Here is a 13,595-nt window from a genome sequence, read left to right as displayed (position 1 = left end):
GAATTCTGATATGAAGCCATCTGGTCCTGGGCTTTTCTTTTTAGGGAGATTTCTTATAGTTGATACTACTTCAGAACTTGATATAGGCCTGTTCAACATTTCCACTTCTTTCTGGCTAAGTCTAGGGAGGTGGCGTGTTTCCAAGTAATTGTCTATTTCTTTCAGATGTTCGTACTTCTGAGGATAGAGTTTTTTTCTAATATTCATTACGGAGTTTTTGAATTTCTGAGGAGTCTGTTATTTGGCCTTTATCATTTCTGATTGATGAAATTAGGGATTTTACTCTTTTATTTCTGGTTAGGTTAGCCAAAGGTTTATCTATTTTATTGACCTTTTCCAAAAACCAACTTTTTTTATTTATTGATGTTGTATAATTTTTTTGTTTTCAATTTCATTTAATTCTGCTCTAATTTTAGTTGTTTCTTTTCTTCTGCTGGGTTTGGGGTTGGAATGTTCTTCCTTTTCCAGTTGCTTGAGATGTCCCATTAAGTTGTTGACTTCCTCTCTTTCTGTTCTCTTGAGGAAGGCTTGCAATGCTATGAATTTCCCTCTTAGGACTGCCTTTGCAGTATCACAGAGGTTCTGGTAATTTGTGTCTTCACTGTTGTTTTATTCCAAAAATTTGGTAATTTTCTTCTTAATCTCATTGTTGAACCAGCTATCATTCAGCATGAGGTTATTTAGTTTCCATGATTTTGTATGAGTATTCAGATTCCAGTTGTTAGTGAGTTAAACTTGTATTCCATGATGGTCCAAAAAAATAAAAGGAATAATTTCTATTCTTTTAAATTTTCTAAGGTTAGACTTGTGACCTAAGATGTGATCAGTTTTGGAGGATGATCCATGGGCTGATGAGAAGAATGTGTATTTAGTTTTGTTAGGATGAAATGTTCTGTAGATATCTGTTAAATCCAATTGTTGAATGGTTAAGTTTAAATCTAAAATTTCTTTGCTTCGTTTCTTATTGGAAGAGCTATCCAACACTGCCAAAGGGGTATTAAAATCTTCCACTAGTATGGTGCTAGAGGAAATCAAGTTGCTCATGTCTGTTAGAGTCTCTCTTATAAATTGAGGTGCATTCTGGTTGGGTGCATAAATATCAATAATTGAAATCTCATCATGTTGAGTATTGCCCTTAACAAATATGAAGTGACCATCCTTATCTTTCCTTACTGTTGTTTGTTTAAAGCCTGTTGTATCTGCAAATAAAATCGCACACCTGCTTTTTTCTGTTTTACATTTGCCTGAATTATAGATAACCTTCCCTTCACCCTGAGTCTATATTTATCTTTTAAGGTAACATGAGATTCTTGTATGCAGCAGATATCTGGCCTGAGTTTTTGTATCCAGTCAGCCAACCTGTGCCCCTTTAGAGGACAGTTTAAGCCATTCACATTAATTGAGAGTATTGATAAGCCTGGTAGTATTGGGAGTATCAAGTTTTTCAAAAGTCCAGTGGATATTTTTAATCTTTTTGACACTGTTGAAGTTGCAGTTTGATCAAAAGTTTCTGAGTGAGTTTACTTTGGTGGTAGAGCATTGTGCTTGTCATTGTGGAGGATGAGTCTGATAATATCCTGGAGAGCTGGTTTAATTATGGCAAATTTCTTGAACATGTGAGTGTCATTAAAGTATTTAATTTCTCCATCATAAATGAAACTCAGTTTTGCTGGATATAGGATCCTAGGTTGAAAGTTATTTTGTTTTAGGAGTTTAAAGGTCGATTACCATCCTCTTTTAGCTTGAAAAGTTTCAGCAGAGAAATCTGCAGTCATTTTAATATTCTTCCCTTTGTAGGTTATGGTTTTTTTTATGTCTGGGTGCTTGCAGAATTTTCTTCTTCATATTTACTTTGGCAAAGTTAATTATAATGTGTCTAGGAGATATTTTATTTGGGTTGAGTTGTGCTGGGGTTCTGAAACTGTCTCCTGTCTGGATTTCAGAATCTCTTGCCATGTTTGGGATGTTCTCTTCGATTATCTCTTGGAGTAGAGCATCTGGGCCTTTTGAAGCAACCTCTTCGTCAGAGATATCCTATAAGGTGAATGTTTGGTCTTTTGGAGTGGTCCCACAATTCTCTCAGGGAATGGTCCGTTTTTGCTCTCCACTTCTCTTCCTCTTTGAGCATTTGGGAGCATTCAAAAGCTTTGTCTTCAATGTCAGAGATCCTTTCTTCTGCCTCCTCCATTCTGTAGAGGATTCTACTGTATTTCTTAGATCTTTGAGGGCTGTAAGTTCTTGCCTTAATGTGTCAAAGTCTTTGGTGATTTTGTCTTTGAATTCATTGAGTTCTTGAGACACCTTTTGAATTACCCCTTGTAATTCTAAGCCCATCTTTACCTCCATTCTGTTGATCTTATTTGCCATCCAAATTCTGAATGCAATTTCTGACATCTCAGCCATTTGTTTATGAATGGGATCATCTGGTGTGTCTGTTTTGTCATTTCTTGGGGGAGTTGATCTACTCTGATGATTCTTGTTGCCAGAGTTTTTCCACTGATTCTGCCCCATGATTATTTTTCACCGTTTGGCTAGGTGGGCACGTGAAATTGGATTGTGGGCTCCTGGAGTGGTGGTTAACCAGCCCTTTGCCAAGGAGCTAGGACTGGTGACTGTAACTTTTTCCCTAAAGCTTTGCAAAGGACCTGTACAGCATTATAGTCTGAGGCTCTGGGGACCTGCTTGATGTGATGAGGGCAAGGTGGCTGTGTCTTGTATTCAGCTGGTCTCTGTCTGATCCTAGTGGATCAGTGACTCTGGGTTGAAGTATCAGCTGAAATTTGCTTTCTTGGAGTCACAGCTTGCCTCAGTAGAGGTGACATGCAGTTATCACTCTTCTCCTTCAGCTCAGCTCCCAGTCTTCAGCTTTATTGGGTACCTTCTGGTCATCATCCTTCCCTCTGGATGGGAGCTTCTGTCGAAAGCTGGCTCCAGTTGGCTATCTTGCCTCTCCTCCATTCCCTGAACTTTGAATAGGGCCTCTTTGACTATTTACTTTTGAAAGCTTTTTGCCCCTTTCTATCTTTATTTACTGTATTTTGGTATGGAATCTTCTCATTCCACATATTAAATACTCAAATGAGTCCTTTTATTTTATCAGCTCATGAGCTTTGGTTCTGGGACTTTTTAAAATACTTCCCTGGAGGTTCTGTTATTCAGATATGGACTTTCTGTGTTGATCTTCTAATGTCTTTTTCTTTTCTCTCATTTTCCATCTCTTGGTCTTTTTGTTCTACTTTCTGTTATAGTTTTATTCAGTTTATCTTTCAAATTTTCTATTGACATTTTTATTTCTGCTGACTTGCATAAAAATTCTGTCACATATCTTTTCTCTGACTATTTAAAAGTATTTTTTAATATCTTCTTGCCTTGTTTGATGGGCTTTATATTTTCTCTTGTTTCTAAGAATATTTACTTTGGGCTTTTGGTCTTATTTTTGTTACTATTTTTTAAAATTTACTATTTTACTCTATAACTTGTATTATCTATTCTTCTGAGTCCCTTTTTCTCTGTTGCTCTTACTTTAGGCTTCCTCAAATGTCCAATGATTCTTGGTTGTCCATATGTAAGAATGAGGCACTAAAATGCCAGTTGTAATTGTAAATCTCTGGCTTATTAACTGTTTACTTTATCATAGGACGAGCAGGAAGGATATAGGCCCTTCATTAGAAGACTCCTGTATATTGTTAGCACCTGCCACCTTCTCCAGGGATTGATCAGTTCCTTGGGGAGCAATCATGTAGTCTCCAGCCCTTGGGAGACTAGGATCTGCTGTCTGTATCATGAGAACCCAGCAGGGCAGGAGGCTGGAGAGCTCACCGTCCCCACAAGATGCCTGATAAACTACTCTTAGTGGTGGCTGGTGCTCTAATTGTCTGCCATTGCAGGGGAGATGATTGGTGGGTGTGGGGGGTGTCTGATGATTTAGGTCTCCATAGGACTTACCACAGCTGGACATGTCCATTGTATATGGACAACCAGGGATCATCGGACATTTGAGAAAGCCTAAAATAAGAGCAACAGAGAAAGAGGGACTCAGAAGAAATAGATAATACAAGTTATAGAGGAAAATAGTAAATTTAAAACAATAACAATTACAAAAATAAGACCAAAAGCCCCAAGTAAATATCCTTAGAAATAGGAGAAACTATAAAGCCCATCAAACAAGGCAAGAAGCTGTTAAAAAATTCTTTTAAATATTCAGAGAAAAGATATGAGAGAATTTTTATGTAAGTCAGCAGAAATAAAAACTTTGCACTCTGTTCAGCAGTGCTTCCTCTTTGCCTTGACAGCAACGTAGTAGTCGCTGTCTGAGAAAACCAATAAGTAAAATGAGGAGAACGGAATCCATCAGAATGTATCACCTTGCACTGTGGTTGATTTTAGTTGCAGGTTTTCATTCTCTTCTTTTCTATACTAATACTTTGTGAGTGTGAATCTCTATAGCCTAAAATTGGCACTTACGCTCCACAGACTTGTACTATGTTTGCAGAAAGATGTTTATGATTTAGAAGCTTTTCTTTTCTCTTTGGCTCTGCCTCTTTTTAAATTACTGCTATTTCAAAGAAGTAAATTTAAGCCAAATGTGCTAAGCAGATTTGCAGCATTTGGTACACACTCTTTTAGTTTGAAGCCAGAACTGACGAAGGGTGGTGATTTCTCTCTTAGGATTTGCTTCTGATGTTGATTAAGTTGGGGGATTTTTGGTCCAGTAACATTTTGGTCAGACTTGTTCGGGTAAATAAATGTCTATGTTAATCTGTGGAGCCCTTAGGGGGCGCAGTAATGCTTTTAACTCTGATGTGTACCTAGCGGGGTTGTGCCAGCTCGGTGGTCTGGAAGAATGAATAGTGGCACCTTCCGAAGGGCCTTTCTTGTAATTCAGGTTCATAAAGAAATACTTGACTTTTATGAAGTGCTTTACTTTTCTATTTTAGGAAAACATATTCTGGTTTGTATTTTCTTTAATTTTTTCAAGCCCATGTAGTAAATAAAATTTGCAGTTTCATGTGGTTTAAGGCTTTAGTTTGAAACTCCTAATCGAAACTTTTTAAAAATAATTTTTGAGCAACACATGTTTAAGTCGCCACAGAAATAAGCCAAATATAAATGGAAAAAAAAAAGAGGTAAAAATGCAAATACAGGCTCCACGCCTGTAGCTCAGTGGTTAGGGTGCCGGCCACATACACCCAGGCTGGTGTGTTTGAACCCGGTCCACCTGCTAAACAACAATGACAACTACAATAACAACAACAAAAATAGCTGGGTGTTGTGGTGGGTACCTGTAGTCCCAGCTTCTTGGGAGGCTGAGGCAAGAGAATTGCTTAAGCCCAAGAGTTTGAGGTTGCTGTGAGCTGTGACATCACAGTATTGTATCAGGGTGACATAGTGAGGCTTTCTCTCTCAAAAAAAAAAATGCAAATACACATGTAGCTGTAATGTATATTTAAGAAATATTTACAAAAAAGAGAAAGAGACAGATTATGTCCCATTAAGACTTCAGGAAAGGCCTTGTGAGCAAGATGAGGTGAAATGGACCTACTGAAGAAGAAAAAGCCATGATGTGGGACCTGAGGCACGAGCCAAACTAGGGACCAATACATGTTGTCTTATAAGTGGCTCCTTGAGCATCTTGTCTCTGCAGGACCTTTAAGACAAGGCTGTAGTTGCTGAACAGGGGCTGGGTTGGGGCTCTGCTTGCTCATGGCCTTAGCTCTGTCCCCAGGGCTCAGTCCTTTGCTGGCCCTGGGAGCAGACTTGCTCAGGACACAGGATCTAGCCTTGGCATAAGCACCATCAGTTAGGTGTCTGCCCAGCATGCAGGAGTCAAAGAGGATGTCCTTCTGATGTATCCAGTGATATGTTCTCACTTTAGCTCTGATGGTTCTCACCTTCCTCCTTGTCTTGCTTTAACTACTAGGCTGAATTTTATTTACATAGTAACCAGGTAGAAACTGATGAGAATCCAGATAGACTTTATTCTAAGAGGAAATTTGATCAAAGGTGGAAGATTGGAATTATTTATAAATCATGGAACTATAGAATAATTTATTTTTTGATGTATTAGGCAATAATGATATTGATACATACATTTTTTTCTACTTGTAGCCTTTGGAGACTCGACTTATTTCAGAGACCACATCTGTTTGCAAACCTGAACAGGTGGCCAAACAAATTGTTAAAGATGCTATAGTAAGTAAAATCTTTTTTTTTTTTAATACTATTTATAGTTGTAATACTGTATTGTTGAAAAGGTATTTGTCCAAGGCCTTATTTCAAAACATAAACTACTGTAGTTTTATAGTCAGTTAGATTCATTATATCTAATATTGGGTTCTACTTTACTTAGTGACTTTATTAATCCCATACTAGTTAGTAGGTTCCTAGAAACTATATACTTAACCTTAGGAACAGATTTATCAGTAAGGCTGACTGGGGACTTTGGTTCTTTAAAAAGAAAATAAACCTGGGGACAGTGGCTTGTGTTTGCAATCCCAGAGCTCTGGAAGGCCTGGTAGGCCAGGAGTTCAAGACCAGCCTGGACAATGTAGCAAGACCCCATCTCTATAAAAAAAATAAAAGTAGCCAGGCATGGTGGCATATCCCCATGGCCCTTGGTACTTGGGAGGCTGAGATAGGATGATCACTTGAGCTCAGGAGTTTGAGGCTATGATGAGCAATGATTGTGCCAATGTACTCCAGCCTAGGAGGGCAGGGTTCCCCAACCTGTCTCTAATATACAAAAATTTTTTTTAATGAGACTTTTCTATAATTTATGCTAACTTCTTTCTTTTTTCTTACAGTGTTTTTAGTTTTAGATTATTTCAGATGCCCTATTGCCGGGCTTCTTTATTTGAAGATTTTTCTTTTTCCTTCCTGCTTGCCAGTATCATTTTCCTCAAAATAAGAAAGTGTGACCAGCCCACTCGGCCCATCATCTCATAGTCCTAGCTGACATGCTTTGTGGGCTACTAAGTTTACTCAGAATCAAAAAGGGCATCTTCAGAAACCATGTGCACTATTTTGTAGAACAGCATACATGCCCCATGCTTTTTTACAACATTCCTATTAACCCACATGCAGAAAAAACATACATTAATGCAGGGTGTGTGTAAACCACATGAATTTGGAAAATCTTTATGCTCTTGGGAATGAGGGGTGTCAGCACGTGGCAGGATTGGCCCTGAAGTAGCTGGACTGAGCAAAGTAAAAGAAATGCTGCGACTGAGAAGCACGTGCAGGTGTGGAGAACTTTGTCTGGGTGCAGTAAAAGGTATAGGAAGATGGCGCAGGGCTCGGGTGGACTTTGTTTTGCTTCTCTCAAGTCAAGGCAAACCACACGGTGTTTGTGATGGTGCCCGGCCCTCCTAGTGTCTGGCAGCATTCATTTAGTCAGTGGTTTTCAGACCCTGTCTTCTCTTGACCACCTCACACTCTCACAAATTGTTGCCAATCCCGGAGAACTTTAGTTTGTTCACACAGGCTAAATTTATTGATATTTGCCATATTAGAAATTGAAACTGTATAATTTTAAAAATATATATTAATTTATTTAAAATAACAATAATAAACGGATTGCATTTTAATGTAACTTTTTTTTTACAAAAACTACTATTTTTCAAGACACAAATTCAGTGCCAAGAGTGGCCTTATTTATATTTTCACCAGTCTCTTTAAGGTCTGTGTTAATAGGAAGTGGCTGGATTCTCACAGCTGCTTCTGCATTTCATGTGTTGTAATATGTCATTTTAATTAAAGAATATGAAGAAAACCCAGCCCTACACAGATAGGAAGTTGGAAAAGGCAGGGGTATTTGACTAGGCCTTTTAGATCATTGTGGACATTCTTTTTTGATATTAAACCCAAACTCAACGAATGGTAGTTTCTTTTTTTTTTTTTTTTTGAGACAGTCTCACTATGTTGCTCTGGGATGGAGTGCTGTGGCATCACATCTCACAGGAACCTCAAACTCTTGGGCTTAAGCGATTCTCTTGCCTCAGCCTCCAAAGTAGCTGGGACTACAGGCTCCTGCCACAATGCTCGGCTATTTTTTGTTGTAGTTGTCACTGTTGTCTAGCAGGCCTGGGCTGGTTTCAGACCCACCAACCTCGGTGTATGTGCCTGGTGCCGTAACCACTGCACTATGGGCGCTGAGCCAAATGGTAGTTTCTTAAGGGTTAGTTGCAATATGGAATTGGAAACTGCATCAGTGACCTTTTTGTTCTTTGTTACATTAAATTCCATTGGTCTGTCTGTCTTGTACTTTGAATGGATCTTTTAACCATTCATGGTTTTGTAACATTATGCATTAGTCATTTGGAAAATATGTGTTCACTGAGTGACCAGGAAAAAAAAAAAGACTACATTCATCATTATCACTGCCAGGTTTATCATAAAAGCCTACATGTATTTAGAACCCAACAGTCTCACAATGGCAGATTCTAGCTTTTACAAATCTTAATTTTTTTCTGGAAAGATTTTAACATTGACTACACACAGGTAGCCGCTTGTTTTCCCAGAAACGACAGCTCTCTTCATTCTTTCCCATAAATCTGCCACATACTCAAGTCTGAAAAAAGCAAGTTTAGCTCTTGATTTAAACAGTTTTGCATAAGGGCTTTTCTTCCGGGTGCACATGATCCGGGTGTGCAGCTTGGCGGAAGTGCTTGGTGCCTATTTCTCATTTGTTATACAAGGTCTTTAGAAGACAAGTCCTCAAAGGTTGTGATTTAATAAAGTGATGAATTTTATTGCTTTATCAAGGGCATTTTAAAACAAAACTGACACTTTTTGATTTTTAAGAATTGTATTTTCTTTAATGTATTTATTTACTACTGCAAGTGCAGTGGAGGTGACAGTGACTACTAGTCCAGCCTGGCAAGAACATGGAAATTTGTGCTAATGCCCCTGCAGGTTTGCCTGTCAGTATAGTGTCACTCTGGCGGAAAATGTCATTAATGTCTTAGGATTATTATGACTATCATTATGTCCCTGGGGATCTGCAGGAGTCTGTGGACTCACATTTTGTGAAGCATCCATCTGCCGAGCCTGCGTATCTGCTCCAGAGTGTTCTGATTGGTGCTTTATTTCTGTCTTACTGCACCTAAAGTGAATGAACACACTGCATTATTTCTGATATGCTGAACTGATTGCTTTCCACATTACTGCGATTGCCTCTTTCTTTTTTCTTCCTTCTCTTTTAGCAAGGGAATTTTAATAGTTCCTTTGGCTCAGATGGGTACATGCTCTCGGCCCTGACCTGTGGGATGGCTCCTGTGACGTCTATTACTGAAGGGCTTCAGCAGGTAAGCTCTGCCTGGACCAGCAATCGGACAGACAGACTTATGGATGGACAAGACACAAACTGCCTCTCATCGGACTTGACAGGAATAGGACAAGGGAACACTAAGTCACTTTATTTGAGAATGTGATGAATTTTTATTGAGCTGTCAACTTTTCCTCTTTCTCTGCCAAGAATAAGTAAATAGGAAATGGGGTAAAGATAGAACATCAGGAATGTAGACTGGGAAGACGTGTGCCACTCTGGGCCTTGCAGATAGAAAGATGAGAGACCGCCTCTGCTCCTGAGTGTGAATCTGGACTTTGATCTGAGAACTGCCACTCCAAAGCATTTTGAAAAATGGAATTTTCTGCTATCTGGAGTAGTTTAGGGTGGCCTTGCCTAAAAGTACTAGGGTATTAGGCTGGAAAACTTTTTCTAGGTGAGTCAGGTAACAGTACAAGTCAAAGTTTAAACACAGTTCCTACCCTTGTGGAGTTTATTGTTTTGTCCAAGGCACACAAAAGGTAACAATAGTCCACTGATGGCCGAGGTGCCATGTTTGGTCCTGGAGAATCACGAAAGGCAACCTCTCTATCTGGGGCGGGGGGCTTACAGGCTAGTAGATAGACTAACAGAAAGGGCGATGGTGGTACAATGTAATGTGAATTACATTAGAGAGATTGCTCTGGAGAAACAAAGCCGTGGGCTACTTTATGACATGCACTAAATTTTGTGCAGTCAACCTTGGTCAGACTAATGCAGATGACTGAGTTGTTGGCTTTCCTCATTGTCCTTCCAAAGCCCTCTTTCCTTTTCACTCTATAATATACCCACAATCTTACCTTTGTCTCTTAGAGGTCGACACTATTAGATGTAAGCTCTTTGAATTCAGAGTCTGTGTCTCTCTTGATTTTCATTGTACCTCTGCTTGCCAGTGCCTGACACTTAGCAGGAGCTCTAGAACCACTGAGTGGAAGGAACGTGTAAATTCTTTTTTAACAAATTTTTTATTGATATATCCTATTTGTATATATGTTTGGGATACATGTGATATTTGATACATGTATACAATGTGTAATGATATGGTATCTATAACTTCAAACATTTATTTTTCTTTGAGTTTGGAAACATTACACTTCTCCTTTAGTTAGCTATTTTTAAATATACAATAAATCATTGGTAACTATAATTTCCCTACTCTTCTGCCAAACTCTAGAACATATTTCTTCTAACTTTACATTTGTACCCCTTAACTAACCTGTCTCTCCTCCTGGGTGAATTCTGCCCATTCTCCACAGATGATCTCATCCCTTCTCATGACTTCCACTTCTGTATGAATGATGCCAAGGACAAAACTCCAGCCATAACTGATTTCTGAACTCTAGTTCTATATAAACATTTTTTAGACATTTTCCCTAGGAAGCGACAAGACATCTTCTATTTAGTGTGCGTCCTGCCATCTGCCTGCCCTAGCCCCCACCTCCTGCTGTGTGTGTCTCTGAGATCTGTGTTCTCATGTTCACACAAGTGCCTAGCCAGAAATTGGGGTGTAGTCCCTGACTCCCCTTCTTCTGTCCCTCACATCAGGGATCCAATCCCATCCTCATCACTCTATTCTTCAAATCCATTTTGCTTTCTGCAGTCCTGCTGCTAATCCCAGAGCTCAGGCCTGGGTAGCTACAGCACACCCCTGTCCTAAGTTGTACATTTTGTGAGCCAGAGATTGTATGTAAATGGGTCCCACAGGCCTGAAAAGCATTTTGTTTGGTCCATCTGATATCAGCTTGTATGTTCGTGGCGCCTCCATACCAATATTGGGATGAAGCCTAAGTTCCTCTGACACAGGCCCTCTGACCTGCTATCCCACTTGCCTTTTGAGCCTCTTTTCTTTTCTTTTCCTACCCTTCTTTCTGGAATTTGGTCTATGGCCTACCAACTTATAATCTTCCTACAGTTCTCATCTTCAAATACTGTTTCTTCCAGATGACTCTAGCGCTGAGTTCAGTGCTCTGAGGATTTAAGGGGAAAAAACAAAGTGTTTTTTCTGTTCTCTCACTAGACCATCAACACAGAACACTTCTGTGACCTCTGGTCACCAAAAACTGTATGGGGATTCCTCTCTGCCAACAAGCAGTCTGTCAGTTGTGCAGAGGTGGGTTCTTCAGCAGACACCAGCTTGGTTTCCTATAATTCACTTCAAGTCTGACACTGTCTACCTGGAAATAATACTAGAAGGCACAGGTTAATGGCTCAGCATCACAAAACTGCCCTGCACCTGAGACCCCAATCACAAGTAACGGATTGTCATCTGTAATTCTGTGCAATCAGCTATAAATTGGGGTTTCAACCACCCCTTCCTTGTGTTTGATTCATTTGCTAGGATGGTTCATGGAACTCAGGGAAACACTGATATCCACTGGTTTATTGTAAAGAAACATTACAAAAGATACAGATAAACAGCTGGATGAAGAGAGATATATGGGGCAGGGCACATGAGGAAGGCCGTGGAGCTTCCGGGCCCTCTCTGGGTGCTCCACCCTAAGGGGCCTGGTACAGAGATGGGGGTGCCTGGCATCCCCCTCCTTGATCATGCTGGAGATCTGCCTCTGCCTGTCTTCGGTACTGGGTCCCCTGCCTCCCAGGTCACCTGCTGTTGGTGTCCCTGTTGCCCTCCTCACTTCGGTCATTTACCTTTCTCATTAGCTCTCTGAAAAAATGGGGACCTGGGAGGCAAATTTGTTGAGATCTTGCATATTTATTTGAAAATGTTTCTCTTTGTAGTTTTATGCCTTTTAAAAATCCCATTCGGAGTTGTTTGAGTGAGTGTCTTTTAGTGGAAAGAGTGAAGGAAATGTTGGTTCTGGTAATTGCTATTTTACTCTTGAAAACAGTAATTGTCTTTTTAGTTGATCGTCATTACAGCCTGAGAATAAGATCATTGAGGGCAGGGGCTGTGTATTTCTCACCACAGTGTTTTCTGTACCTGGTATAGTCTTTTGTACTCAGAACACACACCTTAACCAAAAAAGCCTTGATTATAGGTTTGATATACGGAATGCTGGAGTGACCCTAACCGTCTTATAACCCTAAGACTACTAAGAAATACCTATTTTATTCTGTTTATTGTTTGAATTTGTTAAGTGGACAAATATTTGATTGTCCATCTGGCAGGCTCTGTGCAGGGTACACGTATTTCGTTTTCAGGCCTTACTGATGTTTATAGAGTTTTCATTATACTTATCCTTGGAGCAGATTATAAGATGGCTTGTAAACTATTTATTGGGGACCTGGATACCTTGGAATGAACGGTTGAGCTGTACCGTGGGAGAAGGTAAAATGTCACTCTTTATCTTGCAGGTGGTCACCATGGGCCTTTTCCGCACCATTGCTTTGTTTTACCTTGGAAGCTTTGATAGCATAGTTCGTCGCTGCATGATGCAGAGAGAAAAATCAGAAATCACAGATAAAACTGCCTAATTCCAACCCCTTGGGAGAAGAACTTTTTCCAAATGATTTGAACCGCTTGCTGCTAAATGGGACACAATATTTGGCCTATAGACACTTAATGTGTTGTTTTTGAATACCTGAAATTGGACTGGTGCTCTTCAGAAACCTGGTTGCAAGCAAGGAGGTAGAAGTTCAACTCCAGACAATATTGTTAATACTATGCAAATATGGAATAAGAGACATTTAACTTCTGGGCTCTGAGGTGGAGAGGTAATGGTATGAGAACTAATAGCTTGTAAACAAGGTAAAGAACAGAATTCCAAAATGAAAATTTAAAATGTTTTTCTAGTTATTCTTTTTTTCCCCCATAGAGAGCAAATCCAAAAAAGTACTTTATGAAACCATAAGAAGTCTTTTTTAACCTTCCATGAAAGGCACTTTGTGGGTTTCTGGGGCTCTTTTTTTCCTTTTTAGCATGGTGTATTTGATTCCAGATGAGTTTTACTCGTTACCTGTGAGTCTACTTGTCACTGAGACCTCTGGGTTGTACTCAGGACTCCCTATCCTGCTGGCGGAAACTCCTGGCTTCTCTCTCTGTGATCCCAGAAAGCTACAGGGGGATGGGAGAGGGCTGTGCAGTGGGAGGGGAGGAGAGGGATATTTTCCAGTAGGAAAAGCAGTATTTTCTTGTCTTCTTTAGATTCAACTACTTAGGGAACTTTTCATTCTTCACTTATGGGGAAAGGCAGCCTCCTTAAATGTTTTCTGAAGAGAAATAAAATCATAGAAGCTTAAAAGTTTACACTTTCTTCAGTAGCCATGATGACCTGAAGTTCACCCATTCCAGTTTAGTGTCATTTGTTCT

The 13,595-nt window shown here is 39.7% G+C and overlaps 1 protein-coding gene across 1 annotated transcript in view; it reads left to right on the top strand.

Annotated features, from left to right (window-relative positions):
* KDSR (3-ketodihydrosphingosine reductase) overlaps positions 1-13,052 on the top strand; it is a 38,829-nt gene extending 25,777 nt beyond the window's left edge. Inside the window, exons 8-10 of the mRNA XM_053571226.1 lie at positions 6,109-6,192; positions 9,204-9,305; positions 12,641-13,052. Of these exons, the coding sequence (XP_053427201.1) occupies positions 6,109-6,192; positions 9,204-9,305; positions 12,641-12,760 (306 nt within the window). The 3' untranslated portion in view covers positions 12,761-13,052. The remainder of the gene's footprint in view (positions 1-6,108; positions 6,193-9,203; positions 9,306-12,640) is intronic.
* The last annotated feature ends 543 nt before the right edge of the window (positions 13,053-13,595 follow it).

This window comes from Nycticebus coucang, chromosome 19, assembly GCF_027406575.1.
Source record: "Nycticebus coucang isolate mNycCou1 chromosome 19, mNycCou1.pri, whole genome shotgun sequence".
Taxonomy (NCBI): domain Eukaryota; kingdom Metazoa; phylum Chordata; class Mammalia; order Primates; family Lorisidae; genus Nycticebus; species Nycticebus coucang.
Note: the sequence above shows the minus strand (reverse complement) of the source record. Positions and strands in the feature narration are given on the sequence as shown.